This window comes from Girardinichthys multiradiatus, chromosome 20 (assembly GCF_021462225.1).
Source record: "Girardinichthys multiradiatus isolate DD_20200921_A chromosome 20, DD_fGirMul_XY1, whole genome shotgun sequence".
Lineage (NCBI taxonomy): Eukaryota > Metazoa > Chordata > Actinopteri > Cyprinodontiformes > Goodeidae > Girardinichthys > Girardinichthys multiradiatus.
In genome coordinates this window covers 3790509-3809105 of record NC_061812.1, presented here as the reverse complement: position 1 = coordinate 3809105, position 18597 = coordinate 3790509, and the positions used below count along the sequence as shown (strand labels likewise).

At 43.8% G+C, this 18597-nt stretch overlaps 2 protein-coding genes across 6 annotated transcripts in view; both read left to right on the top strand.

Annotated features, from left to right (window-relative positions):
• mtss1 (MTSS I-BAR domain containing 1) overlaps positions 1-9604 on the top strand; it is a 64714-nt gene extending 55110 nt beyond the window's left edge. Inside the window, exons 11-16 of one of the 5 annotated variants that reach the window (XM_047347951.1) lie at positions 1-147; positions 2872-3003; positions 4106-4250; positions 5508-5534; positions 5997-6979; positions 7028-9604. The exon at positions 1-147 is cut by the window's left edge and continues 27 nt beyond it. In XM_047347951.1, coding sequence (XP_047203907.1) covers positions 1-147; positions 2872-3003; positions 4106-4250; positions 5508-5534; positions 5997-6979; positions 7028-7498 — 1905 coding nt within the window. In that variant the 3' untranslated portion in view covers positions 7499-9604. Of the gene's footprint in view, positions 148-2871; positions 3004-4105; positions 4251-5507; positions 5535-5996 lie in introns of all 5 variants that reach the window. The other 4 variants (XM_047347949.1, XM_047347952.1, XM_047347950.1 and 1 more) reach the window with 4 other exon arrangements.
• LOC124856956 (nuclear factor 7, ovary-like) overlaps positions 1-18597 on the top strand; it is a 605901-nt gene that overhangs the window by 359846 nt on the left and 227458 nt on the right. The window lies entirely within an intron of this gene.

Sequence of the window (18597 nt, the reverse complement as noted above, 5' to 3'; positions counted from 1 at the left end):
TGTGATGAAAGTGGGCGGTCCCTCAGCGAAGGGAACTCCCCCTCACGCCTCAGTCGCCGCAGCAGCCGTGGTTGCTATGGTTCCACCGCAGACTACGGCCGCCACGCCGCTCAGAGCCGCCGCGTTAGCCGCAGGGATATGACCACCGTGAGAATGAATTACAGTTACTACAACCCCACCCCACATGTCTTCTTACCATCCGTTCTCCATCTCACCGCATCCTCAGCCTGGTCCCTACAAGATCCACTCAATTTAAACCCTTTGCACTCAAGCATCAGTCACCTCCTTCCATCAAACCTGTAGTGTTGGTGTGTTTCTGGTGGGCCGAGTGTGTTTTGGTTTCATTTTAGCTGTGTGTCTTCATGTCCAAGCTTTAGCTCTTGTTGTGTTTGTTTTTCAGCCGTTTCCTACTTGTCTACAGTGTTGAGAAAAGTCTTCACCCCCCTCAGTTTTAATCAAATGTTTCATATTTTCATATCAGAAGAAGATAATCTGAGTAAAAAGTCAGTTTTTGGTTGATGAAGGGAAGAAAATCGATCCAAACCAACCTGGTTCTGTCTGAAAAAGACTCCCTGGACCCAATAACTGGTTGTTCCATCATGTGTTTGTGATAACTGGGAATGAACCATTCAGAGCTGAACTTCCTGGGGTCTGATTATTGTCCTTCTGCATAACTAAGGGCTCCAACTGTAACCTTAAGGTCATGAACTGATGTTCTCCTCCAGGATGTTCCAGTAGAGAGCAGAATTCATGGTTCCATCATCCAGGACCTGATGAACAGCACCATGTTTGACTATCACCATGATGTTCTGTTTCTGAAGTGCTGTGATAGTTCTACTAGCTGTAACGGGACCAGCACTTTCCAGAAAGGCCCACTTTTGTCCCATCAGTCTACAGAACAATATCCTAAAGGTGTTTTTGTAAATATGAGACAAGGCTTTGTGTTCTTTCGGGCCAGCAGTGGTTCTGGCCTTGGAACTCTCCCATGGAGGTCATCTTTGCCCAGTCTCTTTCTCATTGTGAATCATGACCTCTGACCTTAACAGAGGGAGTGAGGTCTGCAGAGCTTCAGAGGTTGTTCCATGACCTCCTGGAGGAGTTGTTGGTGAGCTCTTGGAGTAATCTTGGTGGGTCAGCCACTCCTAATTTCACATGAGGTCAGGCTGGTCTGGATATATTTTCCTTGACTGAATAAATTCTTCACTTGAAAACTTCAGGTTAGATTATCAGAATGTTCTGGTATTAAAATCAGTTTTTACTGAAAATTGCAAGTGAGAGAAAAAGGGAAAACCAAGGAGGGCTGTCGGGTCATATTTAACATTTAACAAGGTCTGTTTATGGAAAATAAACTAAACATAAGGACGACCATCCAATGAAATAAGATCATGGGGAGATTTTGGCCTTCTACTCAATCATTTCCACCAAGCTGATCCAAGGAAGAGGAAAAACAGGAACACTGAGGAGTGCAAACACCCTTAAACAGACCTTCTTGTCTTCTCGAGCTTGAGATGCAGCTGCAGCAATGAAGAGTCTTCCAGCCTGCAGAGTGCAGAAGGTTTGCACATTGTGCCTGTAACTGCTCAAGGGGGTTCTGCTGTGGTCCAAAAACCAAACTGAGCTGTGAGAAGGATGAATTGATGCTGAAGCATTAAGAGAGTGAAACATCTTAACTGCCTTAATCACACTTGGAATCCGGTTCTGCTGGTTCTGGCTTAGAGAAGATGAGTGAAACCGTAACATACAGCCAGACTCCATCAGAGATGGTGTTCCAGTTTCCCTTCCTTTATGTTTTCAGTGGATTGAGTGTCCATGAGCTTTACTGTAAACTGGTTTATTATTGGTTTCTGGTAAAACAGAAACTAGGAGAACATCTAGCCAGGAACCAGGAGAATGATGGAGGAAGCTACAGAATGTCCCAGATGTTGTAAAACCTGTTTATCTCCGGCTGAAATGAAGGAAAATAATTTTCAGTCAGATGAAAATATTGATTTTTAACTATTGATCGTCCTTCACCTCTGCCTGCTTCCACTGGTAAATCAGTGAAAAAATCCAGACTTTCTCCATGTAGTGTTAACCTGCTTTAAAAGTTAGTTTCTTATTTCCTGTGGAGTTAACTTTAGGAAATAAAAGTTTCCTGTCTGACAGTTAAAAATAAAAGAGAAGATCCAGTGGACTGGTCAGAGATGGGCGGAGATGGGGACTGGACTTAGGTCACCAGTGGGATGAATTCATTACAGAGAATGAGATGATAGTTTCAGTGTCCGACCCAGGCCCAGACGGTCCGGCCCATTCATTCATTTCACCGGATGTTCTGTGTGTTTCTAACACCCTCCAGAGGAGCCATTACAGGAGTCCTTCACGTGCGTCTCAGTAGCGCCGTAGCGTAGACGTTTCGCTGTACGCAGGTTAGCTAAATAAAGTCCCATGCTTTCCAGCTGTGTGATTTATTTGGTGACGCTTGTTTAGTTCAGCAGTAAATGTTTTAGTTGGTAAACGGTTTCAGTAAAACGTTGATGGAAATATAGCGTTTCATTTTTCTTCCAGCAGCGGGACCAACAGCTCATTTTCTGTTTGCTTTGAACCTAAAGCAGGAAGACATGAACACCTGTTGCTATGGTTACCATTTATTTTCCTGCAGTCGTGCAGCCCTACATCTCAGCAGACATTTCAAAACTGTCAAAAAAATAAGGAAAGTGTTTATGTTTCTGTGGTTCTGCTGACTCCGCATCTGTTAGCACCGTTAGTCTGAGCTCCTCCAACCTTCAGCGTGTGATGAGTGGAGCTGGATGTTCTGAATGAAGGACTCCTCTGATGGCTCCATTACACCCAAACATGCCGTTTCTCTGACTCTGACCGGGTTGTTTATGACAGGATGCTGTCGGCTCCACCAATCAGCTGGCGTCTGCAGGGACCGGGGGTCCGGAGAACGGCCTGTTGCCCCCCCCACACAACACCTACGTCCACCAGGGAGAAAGAGCTCGAGCCATGTCTGCGTCTGGGAAGGTAACGCATGGTTTACATGTGAGCGAGGAGCCACGACTTCACCGAATAACTGCGCCTAATATCCGCCTGTGGGGAGAGATTTATAAAAAATATCCCAGGTTTTATGAGAAAAATGAAAAAAAAGTCAAAAGTTTTCTTTGAAGTTTAGGCACAAAAGATAATTCTGATGTTCCCAAAAATCAGTCAGAATATGTAATGATATGAAATAGTGATTAATGAATACCTGCAGTATGAATTCAACAATAAATAGTTACATCAGCATCGATCCAGTCTGCAGCTGCAATAAAACCCACATCCTCCACTAGAGGGCAGCAGAAGTCCAGAAGGGTTCTCCGTTTCTCCGGTCCCACTTTTTATTTCCCGTCATCTCTACTTCCCTCTCTGCCTTTGTCCCATCATTTTCCAAGTCCTCGTCCTCCATCTTCCCTTCAATCCATAGCTCGCTCGTTCATTCATTCATTCATTCATTCTTTCATTCTTTATTTTATGTTTAAAGAACTTTTTATGCACAAAGTGCTGCACTTCCGATAAAAGCAGGAGGCGACAGCACAGATGAATGAAGCTGAATAAGGTTGATCATAGAAAAGAGAAACTATGAGGAGGAAGCAGAGACAGACATAAATCTAAGCATTGATTCTAAAATCCTTATTAGTGTTAAAACTAACATCAAATACATAAAATAAATGCATAAAATAGAAAGTTTATTCAGTTCAATAAGATAACAAATTCTATTTAACATAAAGTCAAACTGTGCCATAAAACAGATCAAATTCACTAAAATAAGATTAAAGTAGGAGTAACTCATTTTAATGATTAAAACTCTTTCACCACCTGGTGATGGCAGAACTTTACCATCACCCCAGAACTCTTGGTCCTTTTGGATTTCAGCCAGCTCTGTGAATTTATGTTAGATGATCCGATGAACCTGGAAGTCTGGATCAGAGCCACTGAAAGAACCTGTTTTTATGTTTCAACCATCGGCTGGTTCTGTGATCAGACAAGTTCTAGCTTTAAAGCAGCTGAGGTTCTGCTCCTAAGGAACCCAGTTTACACGAAAGCCCGTTTGCTGTGTCCGTTCTTAAACCGCCTTCTTCTCCTGCAGTCCTCCTCTGCGCGGGATCAGCTGATGTTGGGTGGGTTAAATTCGGACGCCCCGACGAGCAGCAGGGAATCTCTGCACTGTTCGAGTGGCTACAGCACCCAGACCACCACCCCGTCCTGCTCAGAGGACACCATTCATACACACAGTGAGTTTCACATCCAGCTGCTGGGTCCAAATGTCTCAGCAATGTTAAAAACCAGCCTGAATTTAAACTGGACTTACTGCAGGAAGAGCAGAACCATTACTGGCTGCTCCTCCTGCATGAATCTATTGTTCTTCACCTGGTTGGGCTGCTATCGATACTATTATTAATTATTACTCATTTAGTTCATTTTTCTGAAATGTATCTAGCTAGAATTAGTTTTGTAAACACACATCAGGAATTCTGCAGGAGTGAGTTGGTTCTCCTGTTGGAAAACCCGATCACCTGATTTGATCCGGGTATTTCTGGAGCGGTAGTCGTGTCCTGATGAAGTGTCCAATCCAGCATCTGCTGTAGAAGCAGGACATTTCTGCAGCACAGTCAGCAGCTTAGTGCAGGGCTCCTCTGCAGGCTGGGAAACCTTGGAAAAAGATGTTGGTGTTTTCTGTGGAGATGAGAAGAAACATCATGAAGAAGGTTTGTCTCTAGTTTCTGTTTCCTAAAAGACAAATGAACTGGATAAAGACTGGTTCCCGCCATGGCGAGGTTCACCGCCACGGCTGCTTGCTGCCACACCACCAACATTTAAATACGTTGATCTTGTTCAGAAATTAAACTAAACTGTTTGTCCATCATGTTCAGTGACTGTTTCTGTGATTTTTGAGCAGCAATGTTATATTTTCACTAAAAACATCATCTGTTACTTTAATGACGTATGTCGTCAGAAATCAGCCCTGGCTTCCTGCTGGATTTCCACAACAACCAATAAAAACCTTTCAATTATTCCAAAGATCAGCTGAGAAATCAGGGAACCAGTCTGAAGCTGAGAGTGTTCACCTTCAGTACCGGTTCCTGTTCTATGGAGAAAGATCAGGGCAGATGGGTCAAACTCCTGCCTACAGGGGTCAGATTACCTGCTTCAGCACACCTGATTTAAAGAACCTGGTTAGATCCTGTGGAGGTATTTAAATCAGGTGTGTCAGTGTGGAGACACACCTGAAAGGTGGAGGAACGAGGCCCCTGAGGGCCAGGGTTTGACACCCCTGATCCAGAAACACAGTTTGAAAGCTTCTTCTGAACCTCCCAAGTCTCTCACTCTGCAGAAACCCAGGGCTGTTTAAAGCTGGCAGGTGTGTGAACGCACACACACCTGCTTAGAGCTCTGAAAGCTGCATCTCTTCTGGTTTCTCCTCTGTTTCTGCTTCTCCTGCTCCTGTCTGGTGTTTGTTGTCTTGGTTAAACTTCTTCCTTCTCTTCCAGCTGTAAGGAGAGACCCTCCTCCCTATGGTACGTCTCCGCCTGCCTCCTGTCTGTCTGTCCTCAGCTTCCTGCAGCATCCAGGGGGTTTATTGCATGCCTTCAGAGCTACTTTTCAGCCTTTTATGCTCAGCTTCTTTAAATCCTGTGGATATAAATGTGATCATTTCTGGTTCCACACCTTGTTGTTCGGTTTTTGTTTCTGCAGATAAAGAAGTCGTTCTTGTTGGATAATTATTAGAAACATCTGGTTGATTCTCAGAAACAATAAAAACCAACAAACTGATTGTTTTATTCTGCAGAAATTCTCCTCGTGTTTGACTTTTTAGTTTCACGTTGTTGCCATGAACTGATGCGTTTTTCTGGAGAATTATGGTGTATATTTGTTGTTAGTTGAACAGTGAATGGGGTGCATGGTCCCATTTCCTTAGCAGGTTAGGGTCACCATCTGCAAACTGACCAAACTAAACCCTCTGTTCTTCTTCTTTTCAGCCGACTACGAGTCCATCTCTCTTCACGGAGACACCATCTCCTTTCATCAGCTGTCTCACGGCAACAGCCAGTCCGACTTTGACAAGTCGTCGACCATCCCGAGGAATTCCGACCTCAGATTCCAGTATAAGGAGTTCGCTCAGTCCAAACGCCCGATGTCCACCATCAGCCTGCTGGCCGAAGGCGAACTGAGCAGCAGCTCCGGTTGGCAGCTCTCTTCCCACACGGCGACCATCAGACGCAAACCTTCATCCAAGTCGACGTATCGCAGAGGCACCATCAGCGGAGGCATTCCCATTCCCATCAGCACCCCACAGGTTCCCCTCAAAGCTGTCGGAGGAAACGGCAACAGTGACGAGAATGTTTTCAAGGTGCCCCCTCCTGGAGGAGTGGGTGGATTGGGTCACAACAGGCTCTGCACCTCAACTCAGAGTCTGAGCTCCTTACCTTCCTCTTCCTCCCCGTACTACCAGTTCATCCCAGGACAGATGCCCATTCCGGTGCCTGTGCCCACTGTACCCCCTGTGCCACCAGAGGGCGGCAACATCAAACAGCAGCAACAGCGACAGCACCTGCAACAGCTGCAGCAACAGCAGCAAATCAGCCAGCAGCTCAACCACCAGCAGCAGCGAGGTCAGCTGCAGCAACATCAGCAACAGTTTCAGCAACCGCAGCAACATCAGCTCCAGCAACTGTTTCAGCAACCGCAGCAAGATGCTCAGCAACATCAGCTCCAGCAACTGTTTCAGCAACCGCAGCAAGATGCTCAGCAACATCAGCTCCAGCAGCAGGTTCAGCAACCGCAGCAACATGCTCAGCAACATCAGCTCCAGCAGCAGGTTCAGCAACCGCAGCAACATGCTCAGCAACATCAGCCCCAGCAGCAGGTTCAGCAACCGCAGCAACATGCTCAGCAACATCAGCTCCAGCAGCAGGTTCAGCAACCGCAGCAACATGCTCAGCAACATCAGCTCCAGCAGCAGGTTCAGCAACCGCAGCAACATGCTCAGCAACATCAGCTCCAGCAGCAGGTTCAGCAACCGCAACGTCAGCTGGAACAGCAAAATCTGCATGTTCACTTTCAGCAGCAGCAACTCATGCAGCAACAGCTGCAGCAGCAGCTCCACATGCAGCAGCAACAGCGGCAACATCAGCAACATTTTCAGCCTCCCCAGCAGCTGCAGGAGCATCTGCATCTCCAGGCTCAGTGGAATCAGTTTGGACCACCTGCTGCAGGTCAGAAGCAGATGATGTTGCAGCAGCAGCACCAGGCTCAGCTCCAGGCTACTGCTGCTGCCCAGGTCCAGCCCAACAACCTGGAACCCAGACTCAACCATCAGTCCCTGAATGATTCCTCCAGCCAGGATCAGAACCCTGAGCAGCCGGGCCAGGAGGGTGGAGGAGTAGACATGCTGACGCTCATCAGGAAAGTAAAGCTGAAACAGAGCGTCACCAACGACCGCTCTGCTCCCCTCCTGCCGCCTCCAGTTAATCACAACTGAGACCAAACAGCAGAGTGGTGACCTCCTCCTCCTCCTCCTCCTCCTCCTCCTCCTCCTCCCTCCTCCTCCTCCTCCTCCTCTGATGGCGGATAAATGTTTACAGGCGTTTCGGTACCGGGTGCAGAGACACAAAACTTTACTGTTTATTTTGAAACATCTGCTTCCTTTAGGACGTTCTGCTTCTGTTTTCAGGCTTTTTGTTCTGTTTGAATTTTTCATATCTGAGTCTGAATTTTACAGCCGCTCCTCGTCAGATAATCAGGATCAGGAAGCTGTTTGGGTCTCAGTTTCTCGTTGGTCCGCGGTGCGTCTGATTATTTCTGCCTGTAGACCTCCAGGGGGGTGAAGTTTCATGGTGGATCCATGCTTTGAATGTGTTTTAATTTACAGGCTGTGGATCCTTGTTGGATTTGGAGAAGTGAGCTTTCAGGTGGTACTAGATCATCTCAGAAAGTTAGACACTGATTCTGAGAGATAACCTGGACCCAGTCTGTGGATCAAAACCAGCATCTGAGGAGGCCTATCTTGGAAGGTCGCTGATGGGGTCACAGGTTGGGTCCCCGTGTCTCTCAGGGGAACGCAGAATGATGAGAACCAGTGAAGCAGCCTCCAGCCGGAGACACCAGAGATGTTTAGGACCAGGGAGAAGAATCCTGAGTGCTGCTGTGAACATAGCTGGCTATGATGAGCAGCTTCAACAATCAGCTAATTTAGCTCGTATTCCTCAGAATAATAAACCTCACACAGGATTCTTCTAGATCTTTTAGAGAAATATTTGTCTTCTTCTGTTAAATTAAGATCATTATTTTCCAAAGGAAGCTTCTCATTCACCAAAAACACGATTTCTTTTTCTTCATGTTTAAATTAATCCTAAAACACTTTGATTAGATGTTTTCTTTATGGCCTAAAATCTCATTAGAAACGTCAGAAAACGTTTTTCACTTTTACTTCTTAAAATCTTGTTAATTTTCCCTGAATTTCTCTGCTCAACAGAACCGCTGGACTCCGATGGTTCTTTAATGTCGCTTTAATTGTTTTTGAGCACAAAACTCATTCAACCGTCTTCCTGACATTAAACTCAGTGTGGTTATTTAAAGCCATCAGAACCTGATGTGACTGCTGAGTCCAGCTTAAATATTTTAATATTTTTCATCCATGTTTGTTTCATAAACTGGAGCTGCAGCATTTCAATCTCAGGCATCCAAAAACACAATAAATGAAAACCTGAAACACTTTTAGCTTATTTATTTCAACAGGTTCTGAAGCCTCCACTGAGCCTCGTTCAGCTCCTTGTTGTTGGGTTGCATCCTTAAATTAAACGCTTTATCCACAGAGTTAGTTTGGGCTGAAATAGCTGGTTCTATTTTAGATCCTGGCCCAGTTCCATAAAATAAGAGGATTACATTTTTGCAGATTTAAACTTTTTTTCTCCGTGTTTTTGTCTGCCTTCAGGGACACGTCTTCAGAAATCAGCCGTTTGAATCAGTGGCGCTGATCCGTAAAGACGTTAAACGGCTCCTCTGACCTTTAGTTGATCATGTTTTTCACTGTAAAATAACCAGATTTGTTCAAATTGGTTCAAAATGTTCAAGTAAAAAAGAGAAAATGTCCTGTTTTAGGAGCTGTTTTTATTTCTAATCGTTTTGAAGTGAATACATTTTGTATTTTCTGTGCAGGTCTTGATGTCATGAAACCTTTCTGGCAGCTGCATGCTGGGAGATGTAGTTCAGTCTGATCAGCAGCTTCTTCATTTTGTTGCTTTTTATTTCGGCACATCTCAGAACGTTTCTCATCTCCTGGTTGGATGTTTGGACCCGACACATGGGTTGCTTATGTAAATATTAGAACTTCTGTTTCTGGATGAGATGTTTCTAGAAAAATGTCTCGTTTTGGGTTGTTTGTTGATCTGATGATGCGATCGCAGCGCCGTCACTCCGATTTAAGGAGGAAACCAGGTGAACTTTCTGATGTCTGTGGATCTGAAGCCTGACTGGATTATTGGACAGAACAGACTAATGACCTGAACCAGCAGAATGTGGACCTGTTTGGTTTTGCCTTGTAGGTCCACTGTGGGATCAAGAACAATAATAATAATGAGAAAGATGACAGTTGACTCTTGTGTCTTTTTTTTTTTACTGAAAAAAGCTCATTTTTCCTGTTTGATCCGTTCCTCCTAAAGCTGTGATTTACTGGATTTCCTCTTCTTCAGCCAGAACTTCTGGAGCATTTGATTTGGATAAGGCTGCAATAACATCTAGGCTTTACTGTTTAACTGGAGAAAGAAGGACCAGACACAAACATTTTATCAGAACCAGCCTGTTATTGCAGGTCTTCTTCGGTTTCTTTTGGCTAGAAAACATTTCGTCCAACTTTTATCTAGAGGCTCAAACGTCTCATAATTTGGTCCTAATTTTGAGTCCGTTTGTTGGGGTTGTTCTGACCCTACCCAGCAGAAGAACCCTGGATCTAAAACTAAATGTTGAAAGTTCTTCTTTAAAACTCTTTATGAAGAGAAAAAGGTGAAGTGATCTCTGGACCATTTAACAAAACCAGAACTTTATGCCAGAGACACAAACGCTGTAAAAGCAGAAAACTCCAGTTTCTAGTGAACTCTGATGTTTGCAATCTAACAAGTGACCAGTGAGGGCGCTATTCAGCAGCCTTCAGTCCAAACAAAGTCTCTGTTCCAGTTCCTCAAGAACAAGAACTAGTTCTTACCTCAGTTCGGCCAGTTAAAATGACTTGATTCATGTTCATAGTTCACCCCATACCATAATATCATTAACAAATTAGCATATGGATTAATCCCATTGGCTAATATCTGTTTTATTAACTATTTCATTATGGCTCAATTCACATATTTCAATAGTTTTATCAGCAGAAATTATTTTTACCGAAAAGCGTTCATTTAGGGAACGTTTGTAGCTGTGGTCACTCTTAACCCTCCTGGTGATACTGAAAAACTACCACATGCTGAAAGTTGAAGTTGTCTTGGAAAAGCAGCACATTTTTCTAAAAACTCTGCAATCATGAAATCAAAATAAATTCAGGTCACCTGCATTTAATTCTTGTCATTAGCTGCAGGATGGTTGGAGAGAGACGTTCAAAGCTGCAGCTTCTCTGCGCTCCCTCCCCTGTCCATCAACACCAAACCCTGATGGTTTTAAGGACTGGAGCTGAAACCTTCAGTTAACATCTGGATGTAGAAAATGTAAAATCTGTTAGAAAAATGTTGCTTGAAGATTTCGAAAAGTTGTTAAAACCTGTGTGAAGGTGGAAAACCGCTGCTGGACGAGATTGAAAGTGATGCCAATGTCTTCCTCAGAAAGTCATTGTCCTCGCAGAACTACTGAGACGGTTCTGCCAGGATGAACTTAGCAGAGCTGTCTGAACCTTCTCCCACATCCTGTCCTTGTGCCTGATCATTACTCCACGCTGGGCAGCGAGAGCTCCAACCCTGAGGAGACTGGCCTGAAGAACAATCTCTGGCAGACGAGAGAGAGGGAAAATCACGCTGATCTCCATCATCAGTTAATCGTTAGTGTTTCCAGTGAACAGCTCACCTGCAGCTCACCTTGTTGGAGCTAAAACACCATTTTCTGGCTGCCAAACTGCGTGACCATGGAGATTCAGCCAAAGAAACGGGAACAAGTTGTGTTTCTGTCAGGCTGGAGGTAAAAATCAGTCGGTATCGACACATCAGTTCATCCCTTGAGTTTAGGGTCCGTTTTCTGTCTGTATGAGTCTAATATTCCTTCATAAATGAATAAAAAAGCAGCAACAGTCCAAAGAAAAAGAGACTTTCAGAAAGCACAGAATTACTGATGATAAAGACACTCAACAGATTAGAAGGTCTGTCATGAGGTGATGAGGGATGAATTCAGGTTTGTACTGAAATCTGTAAAAATCCCAACGTGTTAAACTAGTGAGATGTTTGCTGTGATCAAAGGTCACATTGGGTCTGTTTTTATTGTCGCCGCTGGTGGAGATCAAACCACTGATTCAGCTTTGATCACAGCGTCTATGACTCATTTTTAAATCATTTTCCATCTTTCCTCGAGCTCTGACTCAGCTGATGCTGAGAGGCAGCAGGTGTGACGCCACATCTGAAATTACACAAGTATTTCTGTTAAGTGAGGACAAACGATACCGACCCGGGTGGACCTGCTGATCTTAGACTAATACTCATACTAAGAGTTGGACAATGAGTTCTTTTGTTACTGTTCTGGTTCGCTGTCAACAATAGATGATCCAATTGTTCCAGTGAAACTGGATCCTGTCTGAGGGTTTTAAATGAAGAACAAACTAAGCTGATGTTTTCAGGAGGCGAATCACCACCTTATTATTCCTACAATAAAACTGTTGGGGCAGAAACTGAGATGTTCACTTCTTCTGAGTACCTTGGTGTGATCATAGATGATAAACTTTATTTCAAGGAGCACATTAACAGTTAAAATCTAAGCTGAGTTGTACAGAAACAAGACCCGTTCCTCCACCTCAGCAACATTTCTTCAAGCTCTTCTGGATTCTGGTGACTCCATGAACTCCCCTGACCAAAACCTCAAGAAACTGGACTCATTGTGTGCTGGTTGTGGATGTTGGGTTCATCATTGTCATCTGAGTGGAGATGCTGGTCGTCCTTCCCTTTCTGTTCCCAGAGAGACACACAAGCTCCTTTTAGTGTTTATACTGGGACTACTTCCGCCTTACCGACTGCCTTATGACCAGGCCCACACCCTGTTTGGACCACGCTCCCAGGCTTTTCATCAGAGTTAGAACCAAACCGGGTAAGAGAGCATTTAAAGAGTCCAAAATGACGGAGTTGATGACACTAGAGCTAAAAGCACCATGAGGAGAGCTTTATTAACTGCAACTGCTTTGTTGATATTGTAGAGGCTGCTGCTGTCTTGCCAGGTTGGAAAAGAGATTTGAAATCTGTGAGGTTTTATCTGGATAAATAAAGGTTTATTATTATTTCTGGATGGATCTGTTTCTAACTTGGAATTATGTTTCTAAGTTGGGATCCTGTGTTTTGGGCCAGGATCATGTTTATGGGTTGTATGAGGTCAGTGGAACAGCCTTTCCTCACATGTTTGGGGTCCTCATGTGACTCATGCTGATATGAAGATGACTCAGACCGACCTTCACTGCTCAGTGACTCAATCAGCTGCATCACAGTGACTTTGCACAAATATCTGTGTTGCACTCATGTTGCACCAGCCGCAGTTCCACTCTGCACCATCAGGGGGCACAACTGACCGTCTGCTGGTGTGTCTCACCTTTCTAGTCTGATGCAGTCCTGGGAAGCTCAAACTTTTCTCTGTTTACAACATTTTAAATCATCTGCAACAACCAAGAACAACTGGAGCTGAAGTCCAGTTATTCTTGTTGTTGAACCTTTTCAGATCTACCATGACCTGGATGACCAACAGTCTTCACCAGCATCGTCTACTGTTGTAGAAGAAACATGTTAATTCACATTTATAAATATAACAAATTAAACTAATTCATGTTCCAAAACTGGTTTGTCTAAAATACATATTTCTAATAACATTGGATTTCTTTATGGTCCTGTCTAAAAATAAAAAAGCCTTAAATTGTCCCTTTTTTCTCTTCAAGGAGGCAGATTTTTCTGAAATGGTCCATTGCTCTCTTGGGAACCTGAAGGTTTTTGAGTTTTTCTCATTTCAGACTTTGTACCTGAACATTTTCACAGGATCTTGTTCTGGATCTTTAGCAGCAGCCTGTCACAAACAGAACAGATGTCTCCATTTCTTTAGTTTAATCTGAGATAAATCCCTAAAGATCATTCCTGAAGAACCAGTTGAAGGCTTTCAGGTCCTGCTTCAGGACAGATGTTTCTCATGCTGAGGAGACATGCCCTTTGACCCCGATGCTTTTTGTTTTATCCCAGATTTTCTTATATTAAGCCGTCACGGTCAGGAACATGGACTAAAATGGAAGAAGCGAGGAAGCTGTTTCAGTCCAAAGAAAAACTTCAGGAAATGTGGAGACCTTTTATTAATTACTCCTACTTTCCTGTAGAGACCGCATACCTGAATTCTGCTCCAAGTTTGCGCATCATATTATTTTTGTGAACTCTCAGACTCTATAAAAGCAGCAGCAGAACTCTTTCATGTGAACTTTCAGACTAACTGACAGATACAGGTTTACTCTATCATAAAGAATGAGAAAACGAGACATTTGTTCAGGTGCGTGGCCTCCCCCTCGGGTTCAGGTGTGTGTTTCACTGGATCCTCCTAACCTTCATCCATGCAACATTTCAGACAAATTGTTACTGTTTTCAGAAAGAACCATGAACTCCGGTCAGCATCATTTCACTGCTGTTAGAACCAGGAAACGTTCCAGACATCAATGGGATGTTCATGTTTCTGGTGGGGAACATGTGATCCTAGAAGCTAAAATAAAAACAGAACAACTTCTGGTTTTTCTGAGAATATCTTGTTCCCATGTTCTGAGAGTTTTCTAGTTGTTATCTTATGTTTCATGGTGTTGTAAGTTTTCATCTTCAAACTGGTCACTCTGGCCCATTAGGAGGATTATTTTGTTATTTTGTCCATTAACTACTTTGGAAGAGATTAATGAGAGATTGCGGACTATTTCAGAAATGGTACAGCCTGGGTCTTCTGGCAGTGGACACATGCAGCACAGCAGACACTTGTGGTGATGTACAGGTCCTTCTCAAAATATTAGCATATTGTGATGAAGTTCATTATTTTCCATAATGTCATGATGAAAATTTAACATTCATATATTTTAGATTCATTGCACACTAACTGAAATATTTCAGGTCTTTTATTGTCTTAATACGGATGATTTTGGCATACAGCTCATGAAAACCCAAAATTTCTATCTCACAAAATTAGCATATTTCATCCGACCAATAAAAGAAAAGTGTTTTTAATACAAAAAACGTCAACCTTCAAATAATCATGTATAGTTATGCACTCAATACTTGGTCGGGAATCCTTTTGCAGAAATGACTGCTTCAATGCGGCGTGGCATGGAGACAATCAGCCTGTGGCACTGCTGAGGTCTTATGGAGGCCCAGGATGCTTCGATAGCGGCCTTTAGCTCATCCAGAGTGTTGGGTCTTGAGTCTCTCAACGTTCTCTTCACAATATCCCACAGATTCTCTATGGGGTTCAGGTCAGGAGAGTTGGCAGGCCAATTGAGCACAGTGATACCATGGTCAGTAAACCATTTACCAGTGGTTTTGGCACTGTGAGCAGGTGCCAGGTCGTGCTGAAAAATGAAATCTTCATCTCCATAAAGCTTTTCAGCAGATGGAAGCATGAAGTGCTCCAAAATCTCCTGATAGCTAGCTGCATTGACCCTGCCCTTGATAAAACACAGTGGACCAACACCAGCAGCTGACACGGCAACCAGACCATCACTGACTGTGGGTACTTGACACTGGACTTCTGGCATTTTGGCATTTCCTTCTCCCCAGTCTTCCTCCAGACTCTGGCACCTTGATTTCCGAATGACATGCAGAATTTGCTTTCATCCGAAAAAAGTACTTTGGACCACTGAGCAACAGTCCAGTGTTGCTTCTCTGTAGCCCAGGTCAGGTGCTTCTGCCGCTGTTTCTGGTTCAAAAGTGGCTTGACCTGGGGAATGCAGCACCTGCAGCCCATTTCCTGCACACGCCTGTGCACGGTGGCTCTGGATGTTTCTACTCCAGACTCAGTCCACTGCTTCCGCAGGTCCCCCAAGGTCTGGAATTGGCCCTTCTCCACAATCTTCCTCAGGGTCCGGTCACCTCTTCTCGTTGTGCAGCGTTTTCTGCCACACTTTTTCCTTCCCACAGACTTCCCACTGAGGTGCCTTGATACAGCACTCTGGGAACAGCCTATTCATTCAGAAATGTCTTTCTGTGTCTTACCCTCTTGCTTGAGTGTGTCAATAGTGGCCTTCTGGACAGCAGTCAGGTCGGCAGTCTTACCCATGATTGGGGTTTTGAGTGATGAACCAGGCTGGGAGTTTTAAAGGCCTCAGGAATCTTTTGCAGGTGTTTAGAGTTAACTCGTTGTTCAGATGATTAGGTTCATAGCTCGTTTAGAGACCCTTTTAATGATATGCTAATTTTGTGAGATAGGAATTTTGGGTTTTCATGAGCTGTATGCCAAAATCATCCGTATTAAGACAATAAAAGACCTGAAATATTTCAGTTAGTGTGCAATGAATCTAAAATATATGAATGTTAAATTTTCATCATGACATTATGGAAAATAATGAACTTTATCACAATATGCTAATATTTTGAGAAGGACCTGTATGAGTTAAAGTCCAGGGGATTATTGCAACTGGCATTTGGTGTTTCCAGAGGCTGACATCACCATCCCATATCACATCAAGTCCTGAATCATCTCCTTCACGAAGATAACATAAAATGAAAAAGGGTGTGGAGAGATTTTATGCTCCTTTAACTGCTGCATTTCCCCCATAAAACACTGAAGAGCAAACATGGAGCCTGAGAGCTGGGATCAGCCAGCACCATGTGCACCACCTGCTTGTTATCTCAGACCAAACAGCGGCAGAAGAAAGGACCCAGGAGGCTGCAGATAACAAGAAATAAAACAACAGCTTTAAACACGCCAACCTTTCTTCTCTTTTACTAGAAAGACAAAGTCTGTTCATGATCAGAAAGCTTTGGTTCTCCAGGATCCTGGTGTGTAAGGATTGTTTGTGTAAAAGGTTTCTGATTCAGTTTGAATCCAAGTCCAGTTTATTTAAAAGGCACATTTAAAAAAAAAGACTGCTGAAGGATAAAACCGAAACAAAACAGAAAAGAGGTCATGTCAGGTAACACCGGGCCAGACACCGTTGAGAAAAGATGTTTATAAACCGGAAGTAAAGATTCCTGCTAAATATTTAAAAGGAAAGGATTCCAAAGTTTGGGAGCCACAACTGAAAAAGCTCAATCTTCTCTAAGTTTTCACCTAGATTTTGGGACAAAATCAGAGAGGTATTGAGGAGCAAGATCTTTAAGACCTTTATAAGCCAACATTAAGATTTTAAAATGAATTCTGTGATGAACCAGACGCCTGCATGAAGTGGATGGCAATAGAGACAGTTGGAGATAAAGACATATTATTGTCTCCAATTCATGACTCGATGAAAACAATTTTTGTTTTTTGCCTGAAAAACAATGTTGATCTTTTAATTAGTCCATAAATTCCCCCATGTTTGTTACATGATGACTCGAGGCAACCCAAAATGAGTGAGGTACTATTGGGCCAGAACAAAATAACCCCTGATTTGCTTTCACTGAAGCGATCCAAACCTTGAAGACGATTGAATAGTGGTTGGATGGAGTCTGGATCATCTGGAAGGAGAGGCAGGTAAATCTGGCAGACATGCGTGCTCTGGTCATTGCCAGCAGCCTCTTTATAAGCTCTCTGTGGGGATGCACTGAAACCAGAGTACACATATTTTCTTTTATGAAGACATAAAAATGGCTACAATTTATGTCCAATTTTTACAGAAGTAATAAATGTCCAACTTTCATCTCAGTCCAACAGGTTTTACTCATTAACCCGAACCAGAACCTTCAAAACCGAAAGTTTACCTAATTAAAAAGTCGAATTAGTCCCTCTGACGATAACAAACCCAGCAACGTCAATGAATTCGACTTGGACAGATGTTCATGAGGGAAACAGAGGAGACTACAGGACAGATGTTCATGAGGGAAACAGAGGAGACTACAGGACAGATGTTCATGAGGGAAACAGAGGAGACTACAGGACAGATGTTCATGAGGGAAACAGAGGAGACTACAGGACAGATGTTCATGAGGGAAACAGAGGAGACTACAGGACAGATGTTCATGAGGGAAACAGTGGAGACTATAGGACAGATGTTCATGAGGGAAACAGAGGAGACTACATGACAGATGTTCATGAGGGAAACAGAGGAGACTACAGGACAGATGTTCATGAGGGAAACAGAGGAGACTACAGGACAGATGTTCATGAGGGAAACAGAGGAGACTACAGGACAGATGTTCATGAGGGAAACAGAGGAGACTACAGGACAGATGTTCATGAGGGAAACAGAGGAGACTACAGGACAGATGTTCATGAGGGAAACAGAGGAGACTACAGGACAGATGTTCACGAGGGAAACAGAGGAGACTACAGGACAGATGTTCATGAGGGAAACAGAGGAGACTACAGGACAGATGTTCATGAGGGAAACAGAGGAGACTACAGGACAGATGTTCATGAGGGAAACAGAGGAGACTACAGGACAGATGTTCATGAGGAAAACAGAGGAGACTATAGGACAGATGTTCATGAGGGAAACAGAGGAGACTACATGACAGATGTTCATGAGAGAAACACAGGAGACTACAGGACAGATGTTCATGAGGGAAACAGAGGAGACTACTGGACAGATGTTCATGAGGGAAACAGAGGAGACTACTGGACAGATGTTCATGAGGGAAACAGAGGAGACTACATGACAGATGTTCATGAGAGAAACACAGGAGACTACAGGACAGATGTTCATGAGGGAAACAGAGGAGACTACTGGACAGATGTTCATGAGGGAAACAGAGGAGACTACAGGACAGATGTTCATGAGGGAAACAGAGGAGACTACTGGACAGATGTTCATTAGGGAAACAGAGGAGACTACAGGACAGATGTTCATGAGGGAAACAGAGGAGACTACAGGACAGATGTTCATGAGGGAAACAGAGGAGACTACAGGACAGATGTTCATGAGGGAAACAGAGGAGACTACTGGACAGATGTTCATGAGGGAAACAGGAGACTACAGGACAGATGTTCATGAGGGAAACAGAGGAGACTACAGGACAGATGTTCATGAGGGAAACAGAGGAGACTACAGGACAGATGTTCATGAGGGAAACAGAGGAGACTACAGGACAGATGTTCATGAGGGAAACAGAGGAGACTACATGACAGATGTTCATGAGGGAAACACAGGAGACTACTGGACAGATGTTCATTAGGGAAACAGAGGAGACTACAGGACAGATGTTCATGAGGGAAACAGAGGAGACTACAGGACAGATGTTCATGAGGGAAACAGAGGAGACTACA